General features: G+C 44.1%; 1 protein-coding gene across 1 annotated transcript in view; it reads right to left on the bottom strand.

Annotated features, from left to right (window-relative positions):
- LOC148507599 (multidrug and toxin extrusion protein 2-like) overlaps positions 1–24,987 on the bottom strand; it is a 156,312-nt gene that overhangs the window by 21,537 nt on the left and 109,788 nt on the right. The window contains exons 11-13 of the mRNA XM_088445879.1: positions 18,808–18,883; positions 17,613–17,682; positions 17,313–17,445 (exon numbers count right to left, since the gene is read on the bottom strand). Coding sequence (XP_088302005.1) covers positions 17,313–17,445; positions 17,613–17,682; positions 18,808–18,883 — 279 coding nt within the window. The remainder of the gene's footprint in view (positions 1–17,312; positions 17,446–17,612; positions 17,683–18,807; positions 18,884–24,987) is intronic.

Genomic DNA, 24,987 nt, shown 5'->3' with positions numbered 1-24,987 from the left:
CACACCAGATCAGTTTGGAGCAACAAAGAAGTCTTTAAAAAAACAGATGATTATCACATCATATGATACACAAGCTTCATATTAGTGTGATGAAACACTGGAATATCGTGGGATCTGACTCTAAGTTGAAACTGGTAAAGAAAAAAACACTGGTATCCTATAAGAAAGTGTTAGATCAGGATTAGTTTGTATTCCCGGACTGGGATCTAAGGCTGGAGCTGGAGAGGAAACTGTGTGCAGGAATCTACAGATGTGACCACATACATCTATCCTCTGTGCGCTACAAGTCGCGCCACACATAAGGCGGAAGCTCACTATGACTCGGTAGCTACATTACAGCTGCTGACACTAATTGTTGCGATTCCGAGTAGTGAGTTGGTGGGAGTACCCCTTTGAGTGGTCTTTCATTGCTGCAGTTTTAATGGTTAAAAGTGGGACCGGCAGGTTAAAGCCCAGTTGCCAGCATTGAGGTCTAGAATGCAGTGACTTGTCGTGACCAAGGGTTAAGGATGTGATGCACCCTTGGGGCTGTTGAGGCAGCCTTGAGGGCTGATTAGTCTTTGCTAGTCATGACCTATGGCCAAGGGTGAGATGCAGCCTTTTGGCTGTGGAAGCAGCCTTGAGGGCTGGTCTGTCTTGGCTAGTGGTAACCTGAGAGCTAAGGTTGAGATGCAGCCTTTGGGCTGTGGATGGAGCCTTAAGTGCTGGTCTGTCTTGGGTAGTTGTAGTCTGAGGGTAATTACCGTGCACCTGACACTGCACACAGACAGGCAGTAATTAATGCAGTGCCTCTGGATGGAAACTGCAACCAATATGATCTGCTTAACTGCAGATCCTGACAGTAACATAGCCTTTCGTATACAGATACACCCGCACTTGCTCACAGAACATAGGCATGCTTCATATCATTTTAATCAGCAGAAGCTGTTTGTGCTATCTAGGCGCATCATTGTGCAAATAAGATGCATTTGAAGGTAAAAAAGACACATGACAAGACACTCAGCACTACCGAGTCACGCCACAGCATGGTGCAACTGGAAGGCCTGTTTAATGCGCAAGGAGGCTAGATGTATGTGGACCCATCTGTAGGTGGTGTAATTAAATTTCTGCACATGGATGGAGTATTAGAGAATACTAGACTGGAACCAATAAATTTGTAGTGCCTACTGAAGGTATCAAGTAGTGTGGATGAGGTGACTAAGTCCAAGAGTACTAGAGGGACTATGATCCAGGCTGGGACTGGTAATACATAATTCAGGAACTGGGCTGGTACTGGTAATACATAAATCAGGAACCGGGCTGGGACCGGTAATGTTATTCATGGTAACTGGTCTCGGACTGGTAATGCCAGACACTGGAACCAGGCTGGGACTGGTAATGCATAACAATAGAACCAGGCTGGGACTGGTAATGCATAACACTAGAACTGGAGACACTGGTACTGGAGACAGACTAGAACGGATGGTGCTGGAGACAACCTGGGACCAGTAATGCTGGAGACCTGACTGGGACCGCTGATACTAGAAGCTGGACTGGGACCTGTGTTGCCAGAGACTGGACTGGGACCGGTTATACTAGAGGCAGCACTGGGACCAGTGTTGCTGGAGACTGGACTGGAAGCAGAGGTGCTGGAATGCAGTAACACAATAGAGTCAGAGTACTGGGAACAATGCAGCTGAGCCACAAGCCACTGGTCAAGAGCAACATTGCACTGAAAACCAGCTAGTCTACCGAGAAACACTTTTATAGGGCATGTTGACTGCTGATTGGGTGGCTGAGGAACCGGGCTCAGACGGGCTCAGTTAGGTAATACATAACACTGGAACCCAGACTGGGACTGGTAATGCATAACACTGGATCCTGGCTGGGAGCCTGATTCAGAGCCGGACGCTATTTGCGCTCGCTCGTTCAGAAAAAGGGGCCGGCTATTTAAATTAAGCGCTCGCTCTTTGCAGTCTGTTGACGCCTCTATGTCTGAGCGAGCGAACGAAACATGCGCTCGCTATTTTGTAAAGACGCCCCCTGGCCGCTCGCATCCTACGTCATCTGAACTGCTCGCAGTGCTTGTGGTAGGATTTTCCTACCGCAATCATGCGAACAGTTCAGGCTAAGAAACAACCAAGTGACGTGGTCGATGACGCTGCTTTGTTAATTATGCACACCCTTAAAACGCCCGTTTTGACCTTTTGGCACGCCTGCGTTCGGATCACCACTCCCCGTTTTCAAGCACCTTCCCCTGTTACCACCCACAAACGCCTCATCCTGTCACTCAAATTAGCAGGCACTCGCTATTTTGCGAGTGCTCGATTTCCGACCGCAATGACTGGTTGGCGCATGCGCATTACGACCCATACGCATGCGCAGATGTGCGAACATCGCTCGTAGCGAACGAGTGGCTGCTTACGAGCGGCTCTGAATCAGGCCCTGGTAACGGTAATGTGTAACACTAATGCATAACACTGGAACTGGGCTGGAACCGGTAATGTTTAACACTGGATACTAGATACTAGAGACTGGACTAAGGGCCTGATTCAGCAAGGATCGCAGTTGCTTATATGCACGCAATTGGACAAATTCGCACTGGCCATACGTATGTGGCGATGCAGACCCTTCGAAGAGTGATTGACAGGAAGTGCCATTTGTGGGTGGTGACTGGGAGTGTGGTCAGGTGTACCAGTGCATTTTAATGGAATTGCATGGGCGTGCATAAACTAGCCACTGCGATACCAGGCGCAGCCTGAGGACTCAGCGTGCGCTGAATTAAGCAATTCCTGAGTGAGGTCTGACCTGCCTGTGCATATGGGTCCTATGTTACTCGATGTTACCAATTATTTTGGTATGTTGCCACAGTTTACGGATGTAAGGGGAAGTGGGCGTCCTTATGTTAGGCTCCAAATGCAATGCGAATGCAAACATTTGCATATTACCACTTATATTAGCAACTGCGTTGCATGCATATAAGCAGAATAGCGATCCTTGCTGAATCAGGCCCTAAGACCGGTGCTGCTAGAGACCAGACTGGGACCAGTGCTACTGGAGACCAGACTGGGGACAATGTTGCTGGAGACTGGACTGGTGATACTGGAGTGGGAATGGTGATGCTGAAATGCAATAGCTCAGTAGAGTTAGAGTACTGAGAACTATGCTGCTGAGATAGAAGATTCTGGTCAAGAGCGGTGTTGCTTTGGAAACCAACCAGCTGGCCAGGGGCAGAACTATGGGAGACAATGGAGGCGCCTGCCGCCGGGCTCCAGGTCTGAAGGGGCACCTCCTCCATTGTCCACAACATATTTACCCCACTTAGGGCTGTAATTATGTACCCAGAGTGTACCCTCAATACATGGCACCCCTTCCCGGCACCTGAGAAGCCACCATACATTAGTGGAGAGCTCCATGTCAGACCATCAGCTGCTATCTTCTTCTATCTATAGCATGTCTGCATACAAATTGTGGTTGTGATGGGGGGGCACCAAATTTTAACTTGCCTCCGGGCATCTGGGATGAACTTACGCCACTGCAGCTGGCGGGAGCTGTATGGAGAGGGATGTCAGAACAATCTTCAGCATCACAGAGCAAAAGCTGTCAGTGATCAGCGCTGGAATGACAGGTAGCAGCCGGATGACAGTGGAGTCCAGGTTAGTCGTGAGAGACACCTGAGAGATAAGTGTCAGACAGGAGAACCTGGAGTTGTGACAGTACCACCCTCCCTTTTATAAGTGGCCCCAGGACACTTCTTGGCCTTGTTAGGGTACTTAGCGTTTCAGGGAATTCGTAGAAAGGACATAACTTTAACTTGTAAGCCAAAGGATTGATGACCTGTATCACTGAAAATGGTCCTATAAAGAGTGGAGCAAATTTCATGGAGGGAACTCTCAGTCTCAAATTGCTGGTGAACAACCATACATGGTCCCCTGGCTTAAGACTTGGAATTGCACGACGATTACGATCAGCAAATGCTTTGTACCTTGAAAAAGCCTTCATGAGTGAAGAAAGAACCTCCTCCCAATTTTTAACAAATTGTTGTAGCCTGGAGCCTGCAGCTGGCATGTCAGCTGAAGGTAAAGGTTGAAATTTATGTCCCCAGGGGTGGAGTTCAAAAACTGTAAAGAATGGAGTAGAATTCAAGGAGATATGATAATGATTGTTGTGGGCGAATTCTTTCAAGGGTAGTAATACAACCCTTGAATGAAAGATATGTATAGTCATAGGAAGGTTTCTGGATCATCATTTGCCCTCTCAGTTTGGCCATTGGTTTGTGAGTGATAAGCAGAGTAAAACTTTAATCTCACTTGAAACGCTGAACACAAAGATCTCCAGCATCTTGCTTCAAACTATACTCCGCAATCTGATATGATCTCCGAAGGGAGACTATGAAGTCTGAAAATTTCTCGTAGGAACAATCAAACCAATTTGGGGCAGATTGCAGACCAGGACAAAATGGGCCATTTTCGAGAAACGGTCAACAATGACCCAAATGGTGTTATAACCACCGGACGGGGGTAAATCATTGATAAAGTCCATACAGAGATGTGACCAATGATGTTGAGCAACAGTTAGTAGTTGAAGTTGTCCAGCTGGAGCTTGACGAGAAACTTTGTGTTGAACACATTTCACAGAATCTTCATCTTGTTCCAAAGAGCGAGAATCAGCTTATGCTTTACAATTTTGGGATCCCAGATGGAAAGAAACCTTGAAGTCAACTCTTGAAAAGAATAATGCCCATCAAGCTTCTATTGGATTAAGGCATTGAGCTGATTTTAAGTACAACAGATTCTTGTGATCTGTAAGAGCATATACTGGGTTTTTGGCTCCCTCCAGTAAATACCTCTATTCCTCTAATGCCAGCTTAATGGCAAGAAACTCCTGATCTCCAATAGAGTAATTGTTTTCAGCTGGCAGAAATTTTCATAAATAGAACCCACAAGGATGAAGCTTCCCAACCTTAGAGTGCTGGGATAGAACTGCTCCAACATCCACCACTGAAGCATCCACTTCAAGGATAAATGGCCAAAAACATCTAGTTGCTTCAAAACCAGAGCTGAAAGGAGTTGAAAAACTGATTGAACCTCTACAGACCATTGAGTTGGATCTGAGCCTGTAATAGTGCCACAAGAGTGGAGTAGCCTTTGATGAACTTGTGCAAATAGTTTGCAAAACCAAGGTATTTTTGCACAGCTTTAATTGAGCTTGGAAGAGACCAGTCAAGAATCCCTTGAAGTTTTTCAGGATCCATCTGAAGACCAGAATCTGAGATATTGTACCCCAAGAAAGGAATTTTTGGAACTTTGAAGATACATTTCTCCAATTTACAAAAGAACAAAGCTGATGGAGAACTTTCTTGACTTGGAGGCGATAAGATACCAGATCTTTTGAAAAGATTAATATATCATCCAAATAAACAACCAAGCACTTAAAGGAGATCACCAAAGATTTAATTTATGAAAAACACGGTGGGGGCATTGCATAAACCAAAGGGCATAACCAGATATTCAAAATGCCTATCCTAGGTGTTGAAGGCGGTTTGATGCTCATCCCGTGCCCATATACAGTATGTATCAAGTTATAAGATCATCTCAGATTGAGTTTAGTGAAATCGTTGCTCCCTCAACCCAATTGAACAACTCGGTATTAAGTGGTATAGGATAACTATTCTTGATCATAATTTCATTCAAACTTCTGTAGTCAATACAAGGACAAAGTCCACCATCTTTATTCTCCTGCTCTTGCAGGAGAAGATGAATGTCAAATAAGACGTCAAAAAAATCTTTATGTCAGAGGAAGATATTCTGGCTTGGGATTACCCACACTATTGAGTGGAATGACATGTTGAAAACAAGACTTGGAGGGTCCCCGAGACATGATCTGCAGAGTTGACCAAACCAACTGTGGATTATGCTTTTGAAGCAATGGAAGGCTAAGGACAATGATGTGTCAGGCTTTAGAAATACTTAGAAACTTCAGATGTTCCAAATGTAATGCTTCCACTCTCATTTTCAAGGAAGGGTCTGATGTGTGTTGACACCATCCGGAATTCGACTGCCGTCGACAGCTGTAAGAGAGATGGGTCATGATTAAGGCTACGAAAGTAGTTGAAACATCTGAACGTAATCAGAGGTAATGAAATTTCCAGCAGCCCTGGAATTAGTAGAGCAGAAAGGGATGTGGGTTTCTGGGCATGTTCCAATATCACGGTGAGAGTGCAATCAGACTTCTGTGCTGAATGAGTGACTACTCCTAACCTAACTTCTCCCTGATAGATTAGGAGCAAGTATTTCCTGGATGTAGGGAGCAAGATTTCAATAGATGACCAGGAGTAGCACAGTAGAGACACTGTTCTAGTATTCTGTAGATCTGGCATGGGGCTCCAGGGTATTGGAGTGCAGGAAATGGGGAGGTTTCAAGAAACCACGACTCATAGGTAATACCGATACTGGCAGACTAGAGACACTAGGAATCACGGAATGGAGCAATACAAGGATACTAGAAATGGAACAGGAACCCAAGCCACCAGGAAGCCTCTCACCTAATGGTCCAAGGGCCAATCAGACCAGAGAACTGCTCCAGTGACAAGAAGAACCTGAACTCAAAACCTTATAGTACTGAAAGTCTGGACCTGGGAACCAAGCCAGGAATTGGAGTCTTATGTTACCAGACAAGAACTAATGAAGCTATATCCCTGCTACAACTCTGATGCCAGACGTGGACCATAATACGGAATGGGAACTCAGGATAGAGAGACACTTGAGGCACACACAGTACTGAACACCTTGATGCTAAAAGACTGTCAGCCCAAGACAAGAGCACACAGTACAGGATAACCAAAATAGTCAACCTAGAATATGCAGTAATCAACTATAGCCACAGAGCACACAGTACAGGATAACCAAAATAGTAAACCTAGATTATGCAGTAACCAACTATAGCCACACAGTCCAGATGATGCCCGCACAACACAGAGTGGAATCCACGCATGTGATAAGATGTTTGGCAACAGCAGATGGTATGCACCGCAGGTACACTGGCAGAGCTGGAGTTGGAAGCGATCTGTGTGCAGCATGGGAGCCGCAGTGCTGATAGATGGTACACAGTGGTAGTTGGAATGCAGACAACGATGGTCAGTCTGTGTGCAGCGTGAAGTCTGCGGCAATGGTAAACAGTCCTGGTTGCTATATGTATGCGGCATGGAAGCTGCAGCGCTGAGAGACAAACAGCGATGGTACAGGTGGGTAATAGTTGAGTTTCAGCAAGGAGAGTATCCACAGGAGAAAACTCTGGAAACACAGGAGACACTGAACCTGGAACGATCCTCAAGAAGGAACACATTTGTTTAGGCAATGAGTCTTTCCTAGGCCTGGAAATATATAGGAAGTGCTAACAGGTAATTGGTTGGGCTGACCAGGTGAGCAGCCGTGTGAGCGGTAATCACTGGAATAGTCTGTTGGAGGTTTTAGATACAGCAATGAATGAATGTTTAACCCTGTATGGGAGGCTAAGACCACGATTCATGACAGGAAGAAAGGATTGTTTAGTTAGTTAATTTAATTGTTTGATTGATAAAGAAAATCTATGAGGAAGGAGCGGGGGTAGTATGGCCAGCAGGTAAGCCTCCTAATATGACCTAATGTGACGAGTTCTCTAACTCTTGTTGGGAATCCTTGGTTAATAACATTGTATTATTATAATTTTCTTTTTAAAAATTTGTGTCTATGCAAAAACAACCATCCTCAATGCCCCTAAAAATGGTGCAAGATGGAATTGTCCTTGGGCTTTCCCACCCACCCTTATGCTGGATATTTAAAAGGACATGTACAGTTAACAAACCAAGCATTTTAGCGACTGACACTTTTGTGTCTGAATTCCTTGGTTTGCTTGGGCACCCACAAACCAATTTTTTGGAAGGACTACCTCCAATCATTAAGTAGGAGGTTGATGATGAGGGTGTTGGCAGTGGAGATTGCATGTGCTGGTCCAAACTACTGAAAACTCATAATGGACTGCTCATTATTATTTTACAAATTATTATAATTTTGTTAAATAAATTGCATAAACTCATTGGAAATAATGTAACAGGAAGGATGTGCCTAAATGGTTATTGCCCCTACCTCTACTAACTTTGGCTTCACAAATGGTACAGATGCCTTTACAAATTTCAGTATTTGGGTGAAAATAATTCTACACCCAAGAGGTCGTTTTTCTGGTCTATAACAAAAGCTTTCTTTTTATCATGAGCAAAAACTGCTGCCACTGGTGGCTTATTTACACAAACAGCATTCTCATCATCAAAATCCTCACTAGCGTCAGATCTCAAATCTACCCCTCATCCTCCTGTTGCACTTCCTCCACACTATCATCCTCAATTTCTATGATTTCACCATCTAATACTAGCATTGCAGTCATGGTGTTAGTGATCTGCTGTGCTACTGGGTGACAACTGTCATACTTGCTTCCTCTATAAAAGGATCGTTTAACAGTCAATTGTTTTTTTCAAACTACTGCTAGTAGTAGTCTTCTTGGTTCCCTTCTGGGATGAGGATCCAACCCCAGCAGCAGGCTTAGTGCTCAAGGATTCTTCTGAGGAATCCTGGATAGGGGAGGACTCCGTTCCCCTTATCAAATTGGATGCAGGACTAGTTCTGATCATGAGTGAGGATATAGATGATGACGGTGTTGGTGGTGGAGATTGCAGCTGCTTGGATCTAGCAGAGAGAAGGGAGCTAGCTGATGCTAGACTGCTTGTTGTTACTGTTTTAGCATAAGTTTCTGATTTTGCAAAAAAAATGTCATGCACGTGCTGCACATGATGTAACAGGGAGGAGGTTGCTAGATTGTTAAACTCCCTACCCCTACTTACTGTGGCTTTACAAATGCTACAGATGGCAAGACAATTGTTGTCTGAATTTGGGTAAAAATAATTCCACACACAAGAGGTGGATTTTTTCATGTTATGGCCAGGCATGACAATGGCCTTCTTCTTATCATGGACAAGAAATTATTGAACTGGTGCCTCACTTACACAAAGAACATCCTCATCATCAACATCCTCATTAGTGTCTGCGTCAGCTACACAACTATCACCCTCATCCTGTTGAACTTCTACCATAGTTTCCTCAATGTCTAGGTCAGCAACTCCTTGACTTGTGCTTCTCATCCCCACATTGGCAGAGGGTGCAAACATGGAGAAAGGAGGCTTCTCTATGAGTTCAGAAAGGTCAGGCTTGCATATAGCACTTGCAGACACACTGTGGGGTAAATTTACAAAGCTTCATATTTTGCCCGTGTTTGTATGACATTAAACATGGGTAGGAATGATCAGACACAGGGTTTTTTTTCTTAAAGAAATTCAGGAATTTTGTTTGTCAGGATCGATGGTGTATGTGATCGTTCCTACCTGTGTTTAATCCCTATGTGTCCCTAGCCTAACATTCCCGGACAAGCAGCCTACATATATCAGTGAGATATGTGCAGGCTGCTTGTGTGTATTAAATAAAATAAAGGGTTATTTATTTATTTTTAAATGAAGTGGGGTTCCCCATAGCATAACCAGCCCCAGGCTCCTGAGCCAGTCCTGCTTCTAAAAATATGGGGGACAAAATGTGTAGGGGACCCTCGTCTTGTATGAACCAGCACTGGGCTCTGTGAGCCAGTCCTGGTTTTAAAAATATGGGGATAAAATGGTGTGGGGGTCCCTGTATTTTTAAAACTAGAACCGGACTCTAGTCAGGGTGTCATTCCACAGCCAGAGGACCCTTTCATTGGGTCATCCCGGCCAAACATTAACACTCCAAGCTAGTCAGCCCAGGCCGGGGATTTCAGGCGAGATGAGGACCCACCCATTAAAGTGGCCCCCCTCTCCTACGCAGCCTAGGCTGAAGCCTGGGGCTCTTCCCTGCACTCCTGGATGATGAGTGCAGGGGTAATAGTGGGAATAATAGATGTATACTATTGTTATTTACAGTGGGACCACAGGTGCCAGTGTGCCTGCCCTTTAGCACTTATGGAAGTAGATTTGCCGCTGGCCGGCACCCATACCTCCACTGTAAAAAAAAAAGTAAAATTAGCACAGTACACACAAATTGTAGATAGTAACATTTTATTACATACTAAACACACTCACACATACTTATCTCCTCCCCTGTGATCGGTCCCTTTGTCCATTAGAAATCTGAAAGTTTTCCTAAAAATAAAAATGAAATACTTGCCTACCTCCTGGCACTGGTCGGTCCTCTTTTTCAGTACAGTCCCGGACTTAGCAAAATAACAACCCGAGCCCGGACCCCTCGGAATACGAGGGAAACCCTACACGTTTTGTCCCACATATTTTTAGAACCAGGACTAGTTCAGGAGCACAGGGCTGGTTATGCTTTGAGGTGGAGACCCCACATAATTAACCCTATGTTTTTATAATTACAGGCAGAAACATACATGTATCTAACTGACCTGTGTATGTTTCTGCCAAACATGCTACTGAGGAGGGGGTCTATTTGAAAGTTCTATTTTTAACTGTGTTTGGTTCAATTACACCCGTGATTATAGTCACGATTCTTGGTAAATTCCAGTGTTGTATTCATTTCTATGGAAAGTACTGCCGTGTTCAGATAATGGTGTATTCATTGGTATTTGTATTTATGGATGCATTTTAACTTCGGATTCGGCCATGTTCACCTCTAAAAATACAGAAAATATACCCGTTTTTTCCATAGTAAATTCCACTGTTTGTAAAAAATGCCAAACACTCCCGTGATTGCAATCTCAGGCAAACACTGAGTTTAGTAATTTACCCCTGCGACTGGCTTAGTGGTTTTACTTTTTTTTTTGCACTGATTTTCCGTTTTTTTTTACACCTCTTCTTACATCGTCATGAGAGACAGAAGAAGATGCCTCACTGACAGCAGTTGCAAAACCACCACGCATAAAATCGGCCAAGGCCTAAGCTTTTACTTGTTACTGTGTGTGGTGAATGGCATGTTGACAATTTAGGATTTTTCTGCAATAAACTCTCTTTATTAGAGGACTAGTACCTTGTTCGTCATGATGACTGGTGGCAGCAGCTGTAGTGTTAGCATTTGCTTGTTGCTTCTGCTCTTCTCAAATGATCATTATCCATATTATTATAGAGTTATCAAAGAATACACAGGCGTAGTACAAACAACAATATAAGAAATTTTATTTTCCACTTTTTTAAATACGCAGCTCAGCTGACACTGCGTGCAGTCACAGCGATTCTATGTACATGAACAAAACGCACTGGGGGACAGCGCACAGACGTAGTCCAAACAACAATAGAAGATATTCTTTTTTATCCACTTTTTTAAATGCGCAACTCAACTGACACTGCATGCAGTCACAGTGCTTATATCTACGTGAACAAAACACACTGGGCGACAGCGCATAGCCGTAGTACAAACAACAACAGAAATAAATAAAAAATTCCTACTTTGTTAAATGCACAGCTCAGCTTACACTGCATGCAGTCCCAGTTCTTATATGTATGCAAACAAAACACTCTGGGGGACAGCGCACAGATATAGTACAAACAACAATAGAAGAAATTGTTTTATTCCCACTTTTTTAAATGTGCAGCTTAGCTGACACTGCGTGCAGTCACAGCAATTATATGTAGGTGAAAAAAATGCACTGGGGGACAGCGCACAGACAACAATAGAAGAAAATAAATGTTTCCACTTTTTAAATTTGCAGCTCACCTAACAATGTGTGTAGTAACAGCGTTTATATGTACGTGAACAAAACACAGTGGGTAACAGCACATAGACGTAGTACTAACATCAATAGAAAAAAAATCCATATTTTTAAATGCGCAGCTCAGCTGACACTGGGCCTGATTCAGCAAGGATCACAACTGTGATTGCGGCTGCAATATATATATATATTATTAGCATATAATATGCTAATATATATTAGCATATAATTCCAGTCTCACTGGAATTATATGCTAATATATTGCGATGCTATAACGTTGCAGCACTACAATACTTTTGAACAACTTGCGCTGGGCTGCTGTCAGGTAAGAGGGAGGGGTGGCGGCGTCGGACCTGGGCCCCTCCAGCGAGCCCAGGAAATAGTAGTAATTAGTACCCGCTCCATTAGAATCGCGTCATTTGCCCCGCACCCTCCTGACTGACCTGCAAACTGCTGCATTTTGCAGTGAGGAGGAGGGGCCCAATTACACGGTGCCAGCCTGCCAGGTCCCATCCCCATCAGATCTGCTGCAAGGTAAGTTTGTTTGTAATGTATGTGTCACATATGAGTGTATATATGCGTGTGCGTTTGAGTGTAAGGTGTGACATATGTATGTGTGTGTGTATATATATATATATATATGTGTGTGTGTAACTATATGTGTGTGTATGTATATATTTATGTATGTGTGTGTGTATATATTGTGACACAGTTGGGATAGGGGTCCCTCTCCTGGGGTAGATGGACTCCCTCTTTACACACAGCAGCCGTAGAAACAGGATACAAGTCTGGGGTTCTCGTACAAACTGGTCGGCGCCAGTCTTTATTGTGCCAAATGAATATAAACATAAACAAAACATAAACATAAGTCCTAGCCTGGCTGGGCACTAGCTACACAGGAGATTCCCTCTCTATAATAATGGTAGGGCCTATTGCCCCCAACATCAACAAAACACGTGCACAGTACTTACAAGGATTATAACCAAGTGTCTCTGAACAGGCTAGTCTGCCTGCCCTCCCACTTTCAGGTGCAAGCCCTAATGAGCCTTCTACCAGGCTGAAAGGCCCAAAAACCTGGAGTGGCCTGTGGATGGAGCACTCCCTCTCCTCACATCCACACACATTTCTAGTCTGCTTATCCAACAGACTTCTCCTGGGGGTTTTAAAAGACATAAGACAGGAATCTGGGACATATATAGCAGCCATTCTACACTTCTCAAGTGCTTCTATCACATATCACAACTGCAGCCCCCAAACAATGGACACATGACAAAGCATCTGCATTGGCCAGCTGGCTTCCTCACCTGTGTTCTACTGTAAATTTAAAGATTTGTAATGCCAAGAACCATCTCGTTATTCTTGCATTACTGTCCTTGTTTTCTGACACCCACTTCAGAGGGGCATGGTCAGTGATCAATCTGAACTTCCTTCCCACCAAGTAGTACCTGAGAGTTTCTAACACCCACTTTATGGCCAATGCTTCTTTCTCAACTGTAGCATAGTTTCTTTCATGTACATTTAATTTCCGGCTTAAAAAAAAAATCGGGTCTTCTTCACCCTCTTTGCTTTGGGACAGGACCGCTCCAACGCCTACATCCAACACATCAGTTTGTACAACAAACTCTCTGTCAAATCAGGGGTGATCAGAACTGGTTGGGTACATAACGCTATTTTTAACTCCTGGAAAGCCTTCTCTGCTTCAGGACCCCATTCCACCATAACTTTCTGTTTGCCCTTGGTAAGGTCAGTCAGTGGGACTGCAATGGTGGCAAAATTGGGTATAAACTTCCTATAATACCCATTGATCCCTAAGAAGGCTCTCACCTGCTTCTTATTCAGGGGTCGTGGCCAGTTTTGTATTGCCATCAATCTTATTGAGCTGTGGCTTTATTAAGCCTCTGCCAAAGGTGTACCCAAGATATTTTACTTCTTCCATCCCCAGACAATACTTTTTAGGGTTGGCTGTCAAACCTGCCTTATATAAACCAACACTGCTTGTACTCTGGGCAAGTGAGACAGCCAAACCTGCTGTCATACCTGCCTTATATAAACCAACACTGCTTGTACAATGGGCAAGTGAGACTGCCAATCAGGACTATGAATGACCACATCATCCAGATAAGCGGCAGCATACTGTCTATGGGACCTTAGAATCCTATCCATCATTCTTTGAAAGGTATGTAGAAAAAAAGAGAGGGGGAAAGGGGAAACAGAGGACAAGAAAAGAGAAACAGTCGCACAGGAGTATAGTGATTCCCGGTAGATTTGCAATAGGGTAATAATAAAGTCAGGGGGTGCTCCCTGGAGTAATAATAGTATTGTAAAAGAAAAAAGGACCCCAACAATGAGGCACACCCCAAACATAGAAATTATACTGAGTTATAGCATAAGAAAGGAATGTATAAAAATTCAAATTTTATTAGTTTTATTAAAATCAATACTAAGTCTATAGGCAAGAATCACACGATCAATATATAACACATAACAAAAACACAATAAAGACAGTCACAAAGTATAGATATCTCAAGATTGTGTTGCGCAGTGGGATAGACAATAGAAAATATAATAACCAACTTGCTCGTTCCAAATGTTATATGGTCATAGAGACCATTCAGGATTATATCTACTTGGAAAATCCTCCTCCTCAGAAATAGTGTGAGGGCACAAATGGCTCCTGACCAAAAACTCGCAACAGAAATACTAATAATTAGTCCTAGGAAATATATTCCTCATAAACATGGCGAAAAATCTAATATAAATTAATATACACAACATACATTTATCAACATGACATAACACAATTAAAAGGCTGTATACCGCAATCGATAATTGACCCCGTTTCATCAAAAAAGTAAGTATATAGTATAAACAGAGGCGTCCCTCTGTTAAATGTATGAGAGCATATCATGTGTTTAATAGATTTGAAATATAGAACGTATGCACTTATGGGACAGATGCTGCTGTTCCACATCAATGAAATCAGAGGATGTGGAATGAGTTTCACTGTCACCAGGCATACATAGAAACAGTGCAGACTGCCTCTGCTATTAGTACCACTGTATAACTTCCAGAAGTGAGCAAAGTCTCTCCCCAATATTGCATCATACATTAAGCCCTGTACCAAACCCACAGAGACTATCGTGGAACCACATGGTGTTTCTATGTTCACTTCTGCAATAACATAATACCGGGTATCCCCATGTATGCAGGTCACACCAACAGTTTTCCCCTTATGCTTCAAGGGGTTCACCAGTTCAGCTTTCATAAGTGTAACCAGGCTACCAGAATCTAACAGAGCCTCTACTCAGTTGCCTTCTACAGTGAGTATACACATGTGCTTATCTGTCTCAACCTGCCGTTCAGCAGTACAAGCTGGTTGTGCAAAGAAAGACATCCTGCGGTTGACATGAGCAGTATCAAATTGCATAGGTTCAGAGGTAATTGAACAATTAGCCGCAATATGGCCGAAATCACCATATCGGAAACATTGAATTACATTAATATTTAGTCTTTTATGGGGTAGGAATCTTCCTGGTCTGGCTGGCCCATCTCCAGGTTCCACACCCCCAGTCTTGAGTTCATTCCACCGGCCAGCATCCTTCTCCCCTGGAACAGTCTATCAGTGTCAATGGGAGTTCGCCGATGCACCATCGGGGCTCGGTGGGGCACACTCATCAGCTCCTCAGCCACCACGTACTTCTCCACCAGTTCAACTGACTGGTCTGCAGACTTAGGGTCTGCATGGCTCACCCACTTGTGCACAGTTGCAGGTAGCGATCACAGATACCGGTCCATCATGACTCTTTCCACGATCTGTGGTCCTGTCAGCATCTCGGGCTGTAGCCATTTTGTGGTTAGATGGACGAGGTCATGCATCTGTGAGCATGGAGGCTTTTCCATTTGGAACTCCCAGCATTGGACTTGTTGGGCATGAACAAATGAGGTGGCTTCCAAGCGTGTTAGGATATCCTGTTTTAGTTTTACATAGTCCTTTGCATCAGCCCGGCACAAATCATAGTAGGCCTTGTGTGGTTCTCCATACAGGAAGAGTGCCATAAGACTTGCCCACTGTTCCTTGGGCCAACTCTCCCTTTCTGCGGTTCTCTCAAATGCCATGAGATACGCCTCCACATCATCACTTGAAGTCATCTTCTGTAAAAAATTACTGGCGCGTATGGAGCGAGTGTGGGTTGGAAGGTCAGCGGATGCATCTCCAGACCGGGCTACTAGGTGTTGTACCACCTCTTTTATGGCCTGGATGTTTTCCGCTAAAGCCTGGCGGTTTTCTGCTAAGGCTTGGCGGGTTTCCTCGATGGTGACTTGTTGTCTCTGGGCGGTCTCCAAGGCCAATAGTTGCACCCTGGTGGATTCCTGCTGGATTTTGTTCGTTTCCTGCTGAGCTGCCGTAGCTTGGAGCAAGGCCTTTACAACTTCCTCCATGTTGTCTTTAGGGGCAGGCTGAAAGCAAAACCTGGCCTCTCTGAGCATCTGCTGACGCCACCCTCATGGATTTTACAACTTCGTGTCTGTCGCTTTAAATTTTAAAAGAAATTTTTTATTGCTACAGACTTCAGTGTGTGATTGCCTGCATTCTCCACCAAGTGTGACACAGTCAGGATAGTGGTCCCTCTCCTGGGGTAGATGGACTCCCTCTTTACACACACAGCAGCCGTAGAAACAGGATACAAGTCTGGTGTTCTCGTACAAACTGGTCGGTGCCAGTCTTTATTGTGCCAAATGAACATAAACATAAACAAAACATAAACATAAGTCCTAGTCCGGCTGGGCACTAGCTACACAGCAGATTCCCTCTCTATAATAATGGTAGGGTCTATTGCCCCCACCATCAACAAAACACTTGCACAGTAATTACAAGGATTATAACCAAGTGTCTCTGAACAGGCTAGTCTGCCTGCCCTCCCAGGTGTGAGACACTCAGCTATGAAAAAAACCCAGCTTATCTGAGCCACTTTACAGGTGCAAGCCCTAATGAGACTGCTACCAGGCTGAAAGGCCCAAAAACCTGGAGTGTCCTGTGGATGTAGCCCTCCCTCTCCTCACATCCACACCCCCAGGACCCATTCCGGCTTGTCACAGAAGCCAACATTTCAAGTCTGCTTATCCAACAGACTTCTCCTGGGGGTTTTAAAAGACAGAAGACAGGAATCTGGGACATATATAGCAGCCATTCCACACTTCTCCAGTGCTTCTAACACAATATATATATATATATATATATATATGTATATAATATATAAATATATTCATATTCTCTCTCTCTCTCTCCCTCCATCCCTCCCCCCCATCAAAATCTTCCATTTCCCCTGGATTGCTATGGGCAACTTCTCTACTTCTCCTTTTTAGAAGATTTAATACATCTCCTCTTTAGCCACAGTTTCAGGGCATTCCAGTTGGAAAGGTGGCCAATTCCATTGTCTTAATATACTTCTCTATGTAACCATACCCGTCACCTCATCCCCTGCTGTGTTTATAAGCATATTATAGTATTGTCACCCTTTTGAACACTTTTCATATTTAACAATTGTAACGTGTACATATTTTTTCATCCCTTGTGCTGGAAATAATTATAACTGTAGCATGTGTGATGATCTTACCTCTGATCCCAAGCTTCACTAGGAACATTAATGATATTCCAACAGGGAGACCAATGAAGTAATAAGTAACAGCATTTGTAATAGCACCAATCTTTTGCTTTCCTGTTCCTTTGAATACGCCACCACAAGCGCACTGCAAGAAAATAGCATGCAATGAAATACTGGATGTCATTAGACACTTTAGGGGACATTTATGAAAAATAGGTGAATCCCCTTTTTTGCATAGTTGCCCGTGTCCCAATTTTCATACATGTTCCCTCATATATTTATTATGTACAGAAAGCTTCTCTAAATACTTACATTCACAGCATCACACAGATGAAAGGGTGCAAAGAGGACCATCAAACGAGAAACCAAGGCAACAATTTCTCTGTATGTAAACAAAATAAAATACAGACATGTATGAAACAGTATGATGCAATCATTGTTTATGCAGAGCCCTTAAATATTCATTGTATTTTCCATTATAACATTCAATGGTAGCACAGTAATAAATGTTCACACAAAGGACTATAAATACAGTCCAAGTACATACTGTACAGTAAAGTAGGAAAAGCATAATACAGCAAATGAAACATTCACTCTTTGCAAGTGACAATCTGCATGGGGTATCAATCACAGGTGACACTTTTTCATCCCAAGTAATGTCCAATGTTCCAGATATGCAGTATCATGCAGCCAAAAAAGCACTTTGGGAAGATTGTAGCCTTATACCATGGCTAGCATTACTCTTTTAATCAAACCTGGTTTTATGTCTTAAGGAACTGGTAGTGATCATAAAAGCTGATCCTTGATTGTGGGATCTGTGAAACTACTGCTCCATAGTAGCACTAACATCTAAAGAGAATACTTGGGTAGACAACATTAGTACTTACTGCTATAGTTGTAGGCTTCATACTACTGCTCAACACTCCATTACCATTACCCCATAACCAGATAGTCGTGAACCAGACCCATAGGATAACTTAAGCTCACCACTCATCAGCATTTTCTCTGCATGTTATACATTTACCCTCATGTCCTGTTATTACTTCAAAATACTTATGTCCAGTCTGCTCTGTATTAAAAGTACACTGACCTTTGCTTTTATAGATAATGAAAGCATCACTCGTTTAAGATTTGAGTATTGGGTGATCTGCCTGATGTAAGATAATGAAAGCATCACTCGTTTAAGATTTGAGTATTGGGTGATCTGCCTGATGTAAGACCACAGTATAAAGATAAATTGAATTTAAGTATAACAACTAATGTGGGGTACACACTTGGCCGATGAACCACACTGGCAGATGTGCATGATATATCTTTCAGATATATCACATCTGCTGTGCTGGACAGCTGACACAATATAACTGTGGACGACGTGGTTCACAGATATATCCTGTGTACACATAGGCAGGCGGTCGGATTCAATATCATTCGTCGGTACAAACGATATATCATCCAGTGTGTACCCAGCACTACTGTAAAAATAACTACACTTTTTAAATGTACTCACCTGTCTCTAGTAAAAATGTACCCAATGAAATCTTTCAATCCAGCCAGTACACTACTTACAATTAAACCACAAATTGCTGAAAAACAGGGAGAGTGATAATGAGTTACAGGATTATTTTTTTTTGTTGCCAACAGTGCGCAGTACATATTCTTTTTCATATCATTGGCTTATAAATAAATATAACAATATGGAAGGACATAAGAATGCGCCACATCATGGACAGAACTAGAAATGTTGGGGCCAGCTGCAGGAGTGTCTTGGGGCACTTTACACATAATCATAAAGTCTTACGCAGTATAATGTTTCTTTCATCTCCAAGCAGTGCACAATATGTAACAATTTGGCACAATTGTTCCAATTATATATAAAGTAATTTATCCTATTTTTTTATCACATAAATATCTGGATACATTCATTATAAACAATATTAAGCTTGCAGTTCAAAGCACATGTTGTCCTCTGTGAAAGGGCCCCATGTGCTGTCAGGTCCTATAGCAGTTGTGTTACACACTTGGGGCCTGATTCAGAGGAGGACGCTGCTGTGTACGTTTTTGCGTCTGTTGCCATAGTTGCTGCTTCGATTCCTGCATCTGAATGAGACTCTCACTTTCAGGATGTCTGAACGCTGTAACACTGCCAGTGATTCATGACATGCCACCATCATGTACACCATCAACACTTGCACCAGTCCTACGGCAGGTTCAGTTTCTCCATTTGAACATAACTGTTGCTGCAGCTATGAGATGTAGCTACTTTTACTGACATGCCCACGACATGCCGAAAACACACCCATGAGAAGGACTTTATTTGTGTTCATTTCAGGCCACCTCCCAGTCACCACCTAGGAATGGCCATCACTTTGCAGCCCCGTTTCTCATACAGTCTATCCCAATGTTTGTGCGTACACTCTGTGTAATGCATGTGTCGCAGAACTTTCCTGAACTTTCTGCACATGTGCAATGGCAAATAATCACTCAACTACATGAACATCTGCATTGCATTCGAATTACGTTGAATCAGGCCCTTGGTGGCTGATACAGAGTTGGATGCAAAATCGGCTTAAATGACTAAACAAAAAGCACATGTAGTATTATTTCCATCCATATGCAGAGCTTGACAGCAGCATATGCATCTGTTTTACGCCAGGCACACGTCACAGACACTTATGTCCAGGGCCGGACTGGGACTAAAAATAGACCCTGGCATTTAAAGTACACAGGTCCACTTCGCCTCAGCATCTGGCTCCTGACATGGACCCCTCCCCTTATTATTCATGACTCCTCCTACTTCTTAGTCTATGCTTTTCCAATATTAATATTAGAACAACATATGAGTATACATGCGCTCTGGACCACCATCGACCTGGTTGCGAGCGCTTAGCGCTTGCGACCGGGTCTGAATCAGGCCCAGTATTCACAAATAACCGACCACAAGCTGTGCACTAATGCTGGCCACTCATTGGCGTGTAAATAACATGGCCCATGTGCATTTTTTTTGTTAAACCATTGTACTTGTATGAGAGTGGATAAGAAGACAAAATAAAGAAAGCAGACTTTGATGACCTTTGGGGATCATGCACCATAATAATTTTTAGAGAGCAGAACTTTGAACAATAATGAAATTAAGAGTCAAAGAGTTTTGCTCACTAAACTAAATATTTAGGATTTGTAGCAACGTTGTGTGAATTTATTAGGATTTTTCTGAACTTATTATTAAAGCTTTACAAAGCTGCATGCTTTACTTTAGGGGTATAGAACTGTAGACAAGTACAGATTGTGATATGTGGAATGAAAAGGAGATATTTACTATTTTGTTGTCTGTTGCTGTGAAAAAGAAAGTCCCAAACCCATATTACAGTGGTCATGGTGGCAGCATTGGCGTCACTAAGGGGGTGCGTGGGTTGCGGGCTGCACTGAGTGACACAACTGATCGGATGACACCAAAATAGCAGAGCTGCTCAGTGTCACTGAGTGGCATGCAGCGGTGATAGATGACGCACACATCATCCATTCCACACACCCCTGTGTCTGGAGAGGCTGGGGGCTTACCAGAAGCTCCCATAGTGCTGAGCAAGTCCCCAACCTGACTACAATGGGGACATGACATGCAGTCTTGCTCCCAAAATGGGACAAACCAGGTGGCATGGCATTACTGGCATGAAGCCACATCCCCTTTAGTTCACCTGGTGACGCCTCTGGGTGTCAGCAGTGTCTGGTGGTAGAGTAGATTAGCAAAAAGTAAATATGAAAGAGGAAAAAAAACAATCAATTGTTACTAGAGATTCTGAGAAATCTGACAACCGAATTTTGGGGTACCAAGTTGAACTGAGGTATGCCTTGGTTCCTCCCATCAAATTTGGTTCTTAAAACAAGGCTGCTAGGATCTGGGTTTGTTGTGGACCTGGGGTGGAAATAGAAGCAGGCACCTGAACAGACTTAGGCCCTGATTCAAAGGCGCTCGCTATTTGCGAGCGCTTGATCTGAATCAGGGTGGGACGTTTTTTTTTCACCGGCTTCCAGGCCTGTGGGCTTGCGAGGAGACCCTTGTGGTAGGGTCTTGTCCACCGCAAGCCCCAGTGAACTTCCTGCTCTAATAGAGCAGGAAGTTCACTACTGACATCACTGGTGATGTCAGTAGGGCCACCCACAAACGGCAGGCGTTTCTTCAGGAATGCCTCCGTTTGTCTTGCCACCCCCCCTGCATGCCTACAAAACGGGGCGAGCTGTCAATCACAATCGACAGCCGCCCCGTCTTGTAGTGAGTCCCGCAGCAAGTGAAAATTCACTTGATACGGGGCTCGCGCATGCGCAGTGCGCACTGTTTGGTCATCGACCCACTTGCGAGTGCTGTGTGCTCGTGGGCGGGTCTGAATCATGCCCTTAAACTGAAAAGTGGGTTTTTTAATGGGTGAACTTGCAGACATGTACACGGATAATATGACGTCCAAAATATAGAGAGGGAAGTGATGACTAGAAACTGTAGTGAAGTATGAATAGGTAATGTCCAAGTAGTGGCAGAACTAATAAAAGTCTTTGTAATCCAAATGGTCACTGCAAGGCTGCAGACAGGATAACAGTTTACTTGATTGATACTGGTGAGATGAAATCCAGAGAGGTTATGGAGTATTTTTATTAGTAGCAGCTGATCAGTTAAGTGGAGAGTTGTACTGAGAGGGCTCAGTTTAGAAACAGGTTCAGCTGTGATATGAGCCAACAGAGAGCTAGGTAAATGGAGGCAGTGTAGGTACAGGGTTAACTGCACACTCGGGTCCTTTGGCTGGGAAAGGGTAGATAGAATTTGCAGGATGGTTCCAGCAGGAGACTGGGAGCAGGCAGGGTGATGTAGGCTGCTTGGAAGCTGGGATCCAGCAAGAGCACAGGCGAACACTAACAGGAGGGTTTCAGGAGCACAGGAACTCTCTCACAGCATGTGCTGTGAAACACGTTGCACTGGCAACTATGGGAAGCTCTGAACTCCCTAAAGTATTCAGTACAGAAATGTGATAGGTCAGAGAGAGCATGTGACATGCCAGGACTGGAGCAACTAAGTCACATGACCAGAGGCGAGATGGTGGCACCCATACCAGAGCGGAATAGAAACACCACCAGACCTACACCAGCCAGAATGGCACAGTGATGGTGGAACACCTCGCACAGCCAACACCTGCCGCCAGACACAAGCCCCTCCGCCAGAAGGACCACACCACAGTGCCCTCACAGGTAATACCCATCATCCCCTATGCGAAGAAACACTGGTCATGACAGAGGCAAAATATAAGTCTCCCATAAATATCGGCTCTCAACTTCCTATTCATCCCTGACTCCCTGAATCAGCTCCACCTTTGTGGGTGGGATGAAAGCACTGTATAGGTCACTATGATCGTTAAATCCATAACCAGCTCTGGCCCTATGAGTCTGGTCTGGTATTGAAAAATAGGGGGAAAAACTGCATGGGGTTCCACCTATTTCCCAATATTTATACCTGCAATAACTTCTTATTGCTTTCCATTTGTATGCATTGTAGTTGGATCATAAAATAACGTTCTCTATCAGTTTTTGTTGGAAGAAGTGCACACTTGTGCTGACTCCCTCCAGCATCTGACATGTAGGACTTAGCTGGTGGTCACTAGAATCTGCCAAATCTCTTTCCTCCCTGGCATTCCAGGAGGACAGACAAACTTTCTCACTTTATAGAGCCACCCAGTGCCACATATCTGGACCGCAAGTATACCATACCACCACTGTTATAGTACAGGCCATCACCACTGCCAGTGTATTAGTGACTACCATGCCCACTGCACTACAAGGCCCAACAACATCCTGAGCTGCAGGCTGCCTGTATATATATATATATATATATATATATATATGTGATAGAAGCACTGGAGAAGTGTGGAATGGCTGCTATATATGTCCCAGATTCCTGTCATATGTGTTCTGAAACCCCCAGGAGAAGTCTGTTTGGGAAAAACAGACTAGAAATGTCGGCTTTAGAGAAAAGCTGGAATGGGTCCTGGGGGTGTGGATGTGAGGAGAGGGAGGGCTCCATCCACTGGCCACTCCAGGTTTTGGGCTTTTCAGCCTGATAACAGGCTCATTAGGGCTTGCAGCTGGAAGTGGCTAATATTATCTGGGTTTGTTTGTGGCTGAGTGTCACACCTGGGAGAGCAGGCAGACTAGCCTGTTCAGAGACACTTGGTTACTTTCCTTGTAAGTTCTGTGCACATGTTTTGTTGATGGTGAGGGCAATAGGCCCTACCATTATTATAGAGAGGGAATCTGCTGTGTAGCTAGTACCCAGCCGGACTAGGATTTATGTTTATGTTTTGTTTATGTTTAAATTCATTTGGCACAATAAAGACTGGCGCCGACCAGTTTGTACGAGAACCCCAGACTTGTGTCCTGTTTCTATGGCTGCTGTGTGTGTAAAGAGGGAGTCCACCTACCCCAGGAGAGGGACCCCTATCCTGACTATGTCTCATTTTGGTGGAGAATGCAGGCAATCACACACTGAAGTTTGCAGCAAGAAAAATGTTACCTTTAAAATTTAAAGTGACAGACACGAAGTTGTGAAATCCATGAAGGTGGCGTCAGCAGATGCTCAGAGAGGCAAGGTTCTGCTTTCAGCCTACCCCTAAAGACAACATGGAGGACATTGTTAAGGCCTTGCTTCAAGCTAACAAAACTCAGCAGCAAACTAACAAAGCCTTGCAAGAAAATACCAGAGCGCAGCAGGAATCTACCAATGTGCAACTAATGGCCATGGAGGCAGCCCAGAGGCAACAACAAGTCACCATGGAGAAAGCCCTGAGGCAACAACAAGTTGCCATAGAGGAAACCCACCAGGCCTTAAAAGATGTGGTGCAACAGTTAGTAGTCCAGTCTGGAGAGGCTTCCACTGGACTTCCAAACAACACTCGCTCCATACAGGCCAGTCACTTTCTGCAAAAGATAACCGAGGGTAATGATGTTGATGCGTATCTTACGGCCTTTGAGAGAACCGCAGAAAGGGAGAGTTGGCCCAAGGAACAGTGGGCAAGTCTTGTGGCACCCTTCCTATCTGGAGAACCACAAAAGGCCTACTATGATTTGTGCCTAGCTGATGCAAAGGACTATGAAAAGCTAAAACAGGAGATCCTAACTCGCTTGGGGGTCACCTTGTTTGTTTGTGCCCAACGACTCCACTGCAAGGAATTCCAAATGGAAAAGCCTCCACACTCACAGATGCATGACCTCGTCCATCTAAACACAAAATGGCTACAGACCGAGATGCTGACAGCACCACAGATTGTGGAAAGAGTCATGATGGACCGATATCTGCGATCGTTACCTGCATCTCTGCGCAAGTGGGTGAGCCATGCAGACCCTAAGTCCGCAGACCAATTAGTTGAACTGGTGGAGAGGTACGTGGTGGCTGAGGAGCTGATGATTGTGCCCCACCGAGCCCTGATGGCGCGTTGGCGAACTACCATTGACACTGGTAAGACTGTTCAAGGGGCGAAGAGTGCTGGGCGGTGGAATATACTCAAAACTGGGCGTGTGGAACCTGGAGACGGGCGATCCAGGCCAGGAAGGTTCCTACCCCATAAAATACTAGATAATAGTGTGATTCAGTGTTTTCGATGTGGTGGTTTCGGCAACTGACCTTTGCCGGTCAGTTCTGTGTTTTTCAGCCTGACGT

The sequence above is a fragment of the Taudactylus pleione genome, unplaced genomic scaffold (assembly GCF_031769625.1).
Source record: "Taudactylus pleione unplaced genomic scaffold, aTauple2 ptg000391l, whole genome shotgun sequence".
In the NCBI taxonomy this organism is placed as follows: domain Eukaryota; kingdom Metazoa; phylum Chordata; class Amphibia; order Anura; family Myobatrachidae; genus Taudactylus; species Taudactylus pleione.
The sequence above is the reverse complement of the archived record's forward strand: the minus strand, read 5'-3'. Positions and strand labels throughout refer to the sequence as shown.